The sequence below is a fragment of the Melanostigma gelatinosum genome (genome assembly GCF_949748355.1).
Source record: "Melanostigma gelatinosum genome assembly, chromosome: 11".
NCBI lineage: Eukaryota > Metazoa > Chordata > Actinopteri > Perciformes > Zoarcidae > Melanostigma > Melanostigma gelatinosum.
The window spans coordinates 11,414,795-11,423,427 of NC_136644.1; the positions used below are offsets into that span (position 1 = coordinate 11,414,795).

Below are 8,633 nucleotides of genomic sequence, written 5' to 3' on the forward strand. Positions count from 1 at the left end.
ACAATAAAGAGATGTTTGGTTTATTCTTTAAACACTAAGCAGAATTGACCTACCTCGTTGATTTATTTGTCACACTTAAATCCTGCATTGAATGGTTGAACAGAGGTCAAAGATATAATGTTGGTCAAAAGCTGTGGTACAAATAAAAGGATTTCACTCTTGACACGGATGCTATGCGCGTGTCCGCCGAGAAAGCACACGCCCGCGCAATTGAAAGACGTGTGCGCCTTCTCTCTGTCTGGTCAACGCAGTAGCCTTCATTGTGGCAGCGCTTCAGCGGGACAGATGTCGGTGCTGTGAGGGGACAGACGGCGTGTCCCCATGGTTTTATGAATAGATGAATGCATTCATGTAGAGAGGCTCCTCCAACGTCCGGCACATCGAACTCAGCGGTACGTATTGGTCATATGATTGATCTCATTTCACTGCGCCTTTGAGAGATGCTCGTGTGTCTGTGCGTTGGCCGGTCGAGACACTTTCATATTTGTGTCACTGCGTGCAGTATGGCTCCCTCTAACATTATGCGACCACGCCTTAAGTGCGATGTGCTCAAAGACGTCACGTTGAGAAGGAGGGATGCTCGTGCGTTGTGAGCAGAGGTGTAGCCATGAAGGAGACGTCCTCCTCGCTTCACTGTAGACTGTGAAGGGACTATGTTTGAGGCCCAGGCCCCTTACTTTGGTCCAAGTGAATCAGGAGTGTTCACCTCATTTATTTTCATGGTGGTTACAATCACAAATGTAAGGAGAACATATTAGTTTGTTTTCTTCTCAGTAGCTGCAGTCGGTGCTATGTATAGGGACACTGTGTACTTTATAAAGCCACATGATGAGAGAAAAACATCTGATTACAAAGAGACTTGTTCTGGCTAAGAAAAGCTGTCAGTGATTTGTATTGACATAAAATGTTCACAAATACCTTTTGGAGCGAGAAGTACCATTATATGAAAACAATCTAAACTTGATAAAGAATGCATTATTGCAGGATCTAAATGACATTTCATCCCATATGCTATTTACAAAATAAGATGTCTGTCTTTCTTATTACAGTTCCTCACTATCTTAGTCACCCACAGACTAGAAGCTTAAAGCAACACTACTGCATTGCAACTTTAAAGATTTCACCTCATAAAGACATCATTCGATTTTTTATTTTGTATTTTTAAAACTGAACAAGAACAACTATAGTCTGATCTGTTGACCAATGAGCAGTTAGGACTTGCTTTAGGACACCTTCAGCGTGGCAATGAGCAAGTGATGCCCTTTCACTTTCCTGACCTCCAATTCTGCAAAATGAAGCCGATGCTTCTTGTCCTAAAGCTGCATTCTCCCTAATGTCCATCAGGGGGCGACTCCTCTGGTTGTATAGAAGTCTATGAGAAAATGACTCTACTTCTCTCTTGATTTATTATGTTAGGGTTTAAACAGAAGGCTTCAGCAGGCCACAGGGAGATTTCTGCTTCGAGCTTCCTACTGCGCACGCGCATCAGAAAAACGGCACTGGATCCCGTTTAAAATTAAACAATATTTAATGTACGACACAAAGTTCACTTACAAACTGAATCAACTATCAATAGTAATGTTCTCGAGAACAGAGACCACATGCACGCATCCTCCTCACAGGTCTGGCCACTCCAGGTGCTGAAAAAGAGGGGCGGATGCGGTCTGAGGAATGCTCTCTAAAACAGTCTTTTACATGTCATAAAACGTGTGACTGATCCTCCGTTGATCAGTGATTGGCTCCGTTTGAATTCTGTCCCCTCCCTGGATCGATCCTTTAGCGAAGCAGCTTGGCTCCTTGCAAAACATCTTTCTTGGCTCCACCTCTCCGGTCAGTTGTCCGTCCCTGTCTGACCCTCAAAACTATTGTTACAGTGTTTTAATACCTACAGTGACTATACTTCTATGATTTAATACATTCAATGAGTTAATATACTGTAACATATAATATCTTCTGTTGGTAAGAATATTGTAAACACATTGTGACTAACATATATTATTGTGACACTTCTACTCACCACTAGGGGTGTTGTTTAAGACTGAAATTCTCCACAATTACCTCAGTAAACATTGTAAACATGAGTTTTTACTGCGAACTGTCAGACCTCACAGGCATGGCACCATCTCTCTCTCTGTTGTCCTCTCTTGTCTTTGTCTGTCCTCATACTCTGGAGGTCAGTGATGACATCTCTTAGGCATTGTCTGACACTTCCCAATTCCTAACCGCATTACCATGGCAACAGGAAGAAAAGGTAGGTTTGACACTGTGTGTGTGTGTGTGTATGTGTGTGTGTATGTGTGTGTGTGTATGTGTGTGAATTCACTCAGTGAATTCAGTGAGTTCACTGTGCAGCTCCTTATTGTAGCATACTACAGAACAACACTTTCTCAGATCTCTTATAATGTGAGTGGGGGAGATAATTCAGAGTTTCATTTATTGAGATGTTTCTGTTGACTCAAATCTGCTCTCCTTCATCTCTGTTTGCATCTTCAGTTTTTTTTAAATACACAATGCTATTTTTGCTTTGTTGCAGATAGGTCCTCATATTTAGCCATTATTCTTAATCACATCATCATACTTGTTCCTGCCTTGGTTGCTAGATGATTTAAATCCTGTATTTCCACCCCATCACCAGGCTCCACCTCCAAGGCCTGTGGGGTGCGTTTCCCTGACGACGACGAGCCCCCCGGCTCTCCAACACGGAGAGACGATGAGTCAAACCTCTGCACTCTCATTGCTATCCTAGAGAAGGATGGCAGCTACTTGGTCAAGGTGTGTCCATGTGTGAGGGTGTGAGAACATGGAACCAGAGGGGCTGTTTCAAGGCACGTCAACGTAATGTGACAGTGTGCGAGGGGCCACTCATAGTGATGAACCTACAGTGAGTCATCAGCTGAATCTGCTGCTCCCCTCGGCTTTACACAGCTTTTGTAGCTTCAGCTCATTGTGTAGCTTTCCGGCTGCTACTTCACTGTTGGGTCACTGTCGGCGCTCTCAGAGTGTTGTTTTCATCCACAGCAGACAGCTGTTTCCAGCATGTTAGCCCCTTAAATGTTCTCCTTTACTCTTTACTCTACTCCGTCGTTTCTCTCTCCAGGCGGGTTTCCTGAAGTGCCACCACTGCTATGAGGTTGTCTTCACCGTCCCAGATGTCCCCACTCTGGGCAAAGAGCTCTCTTGTCTCCCTTCCTCCTCTCCAACTCGGAGGTTCCCCAACCTGCGGGTCCATCGTATTAACTCCACAGTGGAGGGTAAGTCCAGGCATACAGAACAGTGTACCGCCTTTCTTAAGGAGGCAAGATCTGTGAAGATCAGAGAGTCTCAATGTGTGACGGTTGTGATCTCACTTCGAGACCATGCATGAATGGATGAGTGAATGGTTGGTTGTGGTGTGGAAGTCTACACCAGTTTGGTTTTCTGCCTTTGGTCTACCATGATGGCTTGTCAGACCGGCTGTGTGCTGATTGGCTCATTGTGCAGTCTATCTTCCTGCCTCTCTTCAGGATTATTCAGACGTTAAAACTCTCTCGTCATCAGGCAGCAACCAAGAGCCTGTGCAGTAGTAGCGGTTCTAATTACACCACACTCAGATCCACGAACACAAAGGGGAATAAGAGCTGACCTCTGGGGTTCCAGACTCGCCTTTTTCTTTAGAAACACATGCAGGTTTACAGTTAGATTACTGAATGTGATCAGTGGTTGACTGTATTCTAATTAGGCCAATGACTTCGGATGGCTCACCACCAGCTTATCAGTTACTGGAGCCAGAAAATGCAGAGCTAAGCAGAAATATGGAGCCTGGGGTGGAGCTGAGGAGGAACGCCACCATGGCTTAGTGTGAAAGTGCAGCACTGCTGTCAGTTTAGCAAAAATGCTCCGACACATACCTCTCTTTTACCCGTAGGATCTTTGTAGTCCCTTTGTGGCAGTGTTGGCCAGTGAGTCCAACACTTTTGTCCAAGCTGAAATATCTCAACAACTGTCAGATGGGTAGAGTATACAGAGGAGGAGGAAGAGGAGGATGAAGCCGACTGACTTTGGTGATCTCCTTACCAGCACCACCTGCTCTTACCCTGTGAAATATACACAGATTGTGTGCAGACATTAATGGTTCCCAGACAATTCATCCACAAATCATCAGGTTACAATTTCAATTCATCCAATGTGATGGATAAACTGCTGAGGCTGATCTAGCTTAGCTTATTGCAGATACAGCTGTATCGCTGTATGTCAGCCGACACAGATGGGGCAAACTAGGTTTGCGATAACTGAGATCATTTTAAATATTTGTACATAGAGACCAGAGAATGTTGAGGAGCTGATTTATTATTGTGAGCATGTTGGCATGCTTACAGTAGCATTTAGCTCAAAGCACCGCTGTGTCCATGTACAGAGCTGCTCACGTGGCTGTAGACTCTTGAATTAACTACTTTTCCCTCATTGGTATTTCACTACACAGTATCGGTACGAGTATCAATATTCACGAGATATTACAGTGCATTGTGGGAAACAAATGTCTTCAAACATATTCTACAAATTTGAATTCCAACAAGAAAAAATACATGATCATGTGAATAATGATTCCAGACACAGCCTTAATCTTGGAAAAATATGAGGTTTGCTCACGTAGCGTTAGGCAGGTGGCATGGTAGCTCCTGTCATCAGTCATTAGTGTATGAATGAGGGTGAATGGGTGAATTACAATTCTCTCAAAGCTCTTTGAGTCGTTGGCGAGGGTGTGGTCCTGATGCATTGTGGGTTTATAGGACACTGTCTGTAAGGTACCTACTGCTCCCTCCAGCAGGCATCCTCAGGAGGTGCTATAGACAGCTGGAATCCTGCACCCTTGCCTAGCCCGACTGCTCCACTAGTAAATGTGTGAATAGTCTTCACACACTGAGTGTGGTTTTTTTGTGCCATTATTCCCCACGTCAATATCAGTTTTCAAACTATTGTCATCATCATGCTTTATATTTACGTCGTATTCTCTATATACGCACTGAAAAAAGCTTTGGAATTTTTTTGGGAGCTTTCTGAGCTTTCGCACTGCAAGTAAAGGCATCAACCGATCACGTTTTGTGAAATGGACGTATTCAAAACAGACTATGGTGTACAACAACAGGCAGACTCTGTAGTCCGGCAAACTTTAGACATATTTGCAGCCAAGTATTTTGTGTTATTTGTGTGGTTTTTTCGTCAGGCCTGCACTGTGTAAAGGCCTTAACTCTGGCTGTCTTCATATGGACTTCTTTCATCAGCAAAAACATGTCCAATGAGTCTGAGCCACTGGCACACTGTCAACTCATCAAGAGACTGTAGTTGTTCAATATGTGTCGAATGTAGAATATATATATATATATATATATATATATATATATATATATATATATATATATATATATATATATTTAATTACATCTGAAGAGGCCTAGCCTTCCTAAGAGACCCAATGAAGTCTGTGCAGCAAATATGTACCATGCAGTTCAGAAGAAACTGTTTTGATGCAGAGCTGAGGGAGCAATATCCTGCACAGACAAATACGGTTTCAAAGTGCATCTGAAGCACCAGTAGAAAATACAACCATGCGTCTCTCATCCTACCCTTATGTCCTTCCTTGATAAGACGCAACTGAACAGTGTAAGTAAATGTATATATTGATGAATCCTCTCCCTCTCTGAAAGGAGGAGTAAAGGTAACGTGTGAGTACAGGACTCACCAGGAGGGGGTGCTGCAGGAGGAGATGACTCTGGTAACTAGAGGGAGAAAAGGCAGCAGTCTGAAGGTCAGATTCCAGGCCAAGGTCATTGGTATGTGCTAGCGCACACACACACACACACATGGACACACACATACACTCACGCACACACGCACACACTGAGTTTGATTTTCTGAGAAGTTTCTGTTGAGGATTTAGGAACTAATACACACATATACAAACTCTGAGTCCAACACATAAGGAGGAGGTTGATGTGCTGGAGGGAGCAGAGCGATAGGTCCGTTTCACAGGGGACATTTTGACATGTTACAGTAGGAAAAGCACAGGTGTCAAAATTAAAATGAATGATGACTGAATTCAGTTTAGCTGCTTCAGTTTCAGGGTCCTGGTGTTGTGCATACTGGCTCACTGTCACACTGTCATGGTTTACTGGGACGCTAATGGAACAGAGACATCAGTAAGTTAAGTGAGACCTGACATCCCAAAAAACTAAGATTGAAATGTTTTCTCTGGTAAGTGGCCATGCTCTAAGCTCCATAATGCACCCAGCAGTGTCCTGATACAGAAAGAAACGGACAAAGACTGTAATACCAGGAGTGAACACAAACTCTCCCATTGCCCTCATCCCTTTCTCTCCCTCTGTACAGACCCACATCACGGGACTCCCATGCTGCTAGAGGGGGTGAGGTGTCTGGATGCTCAGAAACACACCCACAGAAAGGACAGCAGCGACCGTGAGAGGATATGATAAAAATTATACACACACATAATGTACATGTCAGGGCCCAACACCAAATTTGAAACCACTGTATTGGACTGGGAAATAATGGGTCTGTGATGCTATGTTTTGCTATTGTGGCATTTCTAAATATTTGTCAGAAAATGAGAACCTGTCAAAAACAGTGTCATATAAAATATGCTTGATGATGAGGCTCTTCCACAAAAACAGGTTAAATGCCTTTATCAGTTCAGATAGCCAGGAGCCTCTGTTGGTGGAGGTACAGCCACAAGCACTCAACAGGAGCCAGCGGACACATCACACACACACACACACACACACACACACACACACACCTACACACACACACACACACAGCCTGGAAAAGTAAAAGTAATGATCAGAACCATACATACAGCAACAGACTGTAAAGTAACTGAAAATAAAAACATTATAATTTTACAGCAGCCCAACCAAGAAAAACTCAGATGTTCTCATAATGTCCCCGTTCATCAAAATGTCAATGTTGCTGATCAAAGGCAGTAATTTCTCTGTTAGAGACTTGAAGGCTTCAAAGACAGAACCAGCTGGCCTGGAGTCACTCACATGTCTGAGGTCTTCTCTTATGTTGACTACCTGCAGCCAGTAAGCATGAAATACATAATAAGTCAAATCTCAATATAGAGTTAGCTCAAATCTACGAGATGTAGTTAGCAGGGTTTGTGCAGGATGACACTCTGTTTCCCATGGTGTCCACCTCTTACTGCACCTCATTATTGCACTAATACTGTCATTGTAGAAGGAGAATTGATTTGACTTTAGTGACGGCACTTGTTCAAGTGCACTGTGGCAACATGGCACTGTTTGCAATAAGAGGCACTTGACTGTTCAGCAGCTTTCTTGATAACCAGTCCACCCTTTGCTATCAGGTGACATGATGGTATGTTATTCCTGTACTTCTACCATAGATGAAAAGATTTCCATAGAACCACACTGTCTGTTTTATGTATTTTAACTGGCTGGAAATGTAACATGTCAAATATAATATGAATAATATAACGTTAAACAGCACGATACTAGTAGAATGTGTCAGCTTAATAAGCAGAAAGTATCATCCAAAGACTTGACTGATTGTGTTGTAGAACAGAATCTGAACAGAAAAGACAAAGAGTTTATCTCTGGGCAGGAAATGCCATTACTGGAATATTTTATTATTATATTGTATTTTATACCTAAGAGTACTTTACATTGTCTGTTTCGTCAAAAAACATTTATTTGCCTTAAGCATCTTTTCTGTTGACATCAGCATAGCCTTCTTCATGTGTATTATGACAGCTTACATCAAATATTACAATAATATATCATGTTTGAGGTGTTTTCAATATACTATTAATGCTGTAACAGTGAAAAAGATTGCAGTTTTCCCCTTTATTCGCATGATTAATATTGTATGTCACAAAGTGTAACCAATTCAACTGCCCCGACTAAATAACAAAGACATTTTAACTTCTGAAAAAGTGTTTACGATACTTACAGGTTTTGTTCGGCAGGATCATTTTCATATATGTGCAGCACTTTTATGATTTTTGAAGCATGAATACAATCAGTCGACATAAAAAGCTAACGTTAGGCTATAAAGGAACTACAGCACAGTCACATGACTTCACATCTCCACCACTAGGCTAAAGGAGGACGAGGGAACTGGAGGTGCAAGCATGTTGAGTCATTTCTAATGACTCTGATGACTCATTGCTAATGATTGTTATTGACAATAATTGCAATTTAAATCACAATATATTTTCCCTCAAATTGTTCACCCCAAGTGGCCGTTTAGCCAAGCTTAGCTAACGCTACTATGCTTCATAGTAACACCAGTAGCCTGTTACTCAACATGAATGTTTACTGGAAGTGTTAGAATGGAGCTCCAATGCTTCTGATCTAAAGACACATTAATGACCAAACATGACAAGTGTGAAGACATTTCCTGTTTGTTTAGACATTGTTGATGGTGGAAGTGCTGCTGTATGTGGTGCTCTGACTGTGACCTGTCACCATATGTTTGTGTCCTTTTGCACTTGTGCCCATCAAGACAATACCGCTGTTCACTTGATGTCAATAAAGGGTCCTCTCACATGTGTACTGTACAAGCTCATGCCCTTTTCTGTTTCATTTAGTAAATGTATCTGCCATAGGTGCCTC

At 42.4% G+C, this 8,633-nt stretch overlaps 1 protein-coding gene across 3 annotated transcripts; it reads left to right on the forward strand.

Moving 5' to 3' along the window:
• Positions 1-308: 308 nt before the first annotated feature.
• On the forward strand, positions 309-8,600 carry adisspa (adipose secreted signaling protein a). Of its 3 annotated transcripts, none has more exons than XM_079279118.1 (7): positions 309-392; positions 1,781-1,830; positions 2,174-2,251; positions 2,636-2,772; positions 3,098-3,251; positions 5,682-5,807; positions 6,364-8,600. In XM_079279118.1, the coding sequence occupies exons 3-7, from the start codon at positions 2,233-2,235 to the stop codon at positions 6,462-6,464; spliced, it is 537 nt and encodes a 178-aa protein (XP_079135244.1). In that variant the 5' UTR covers positions 309-392; positions 1,781-1,830; positions 2,174-2,232; the 3' UTR covers positions 6,465-8,600. The 3 variants fall into 3 exon arrangements, with proteins under 3 accessions (XP_079135244.1, XP_079135245.1, XP_079135243.1); XM_079279117.1 differs by having other exon boundaries at positions 321-392; positions 2,179-2,251; XM_079279119.1 differs by lacking the exon at positions 1,781-1,830 and having other exon boundaries at positions 2,179-2,251.
• Positions 8,601-8,633: the final 33 nt, after the last annotated feature.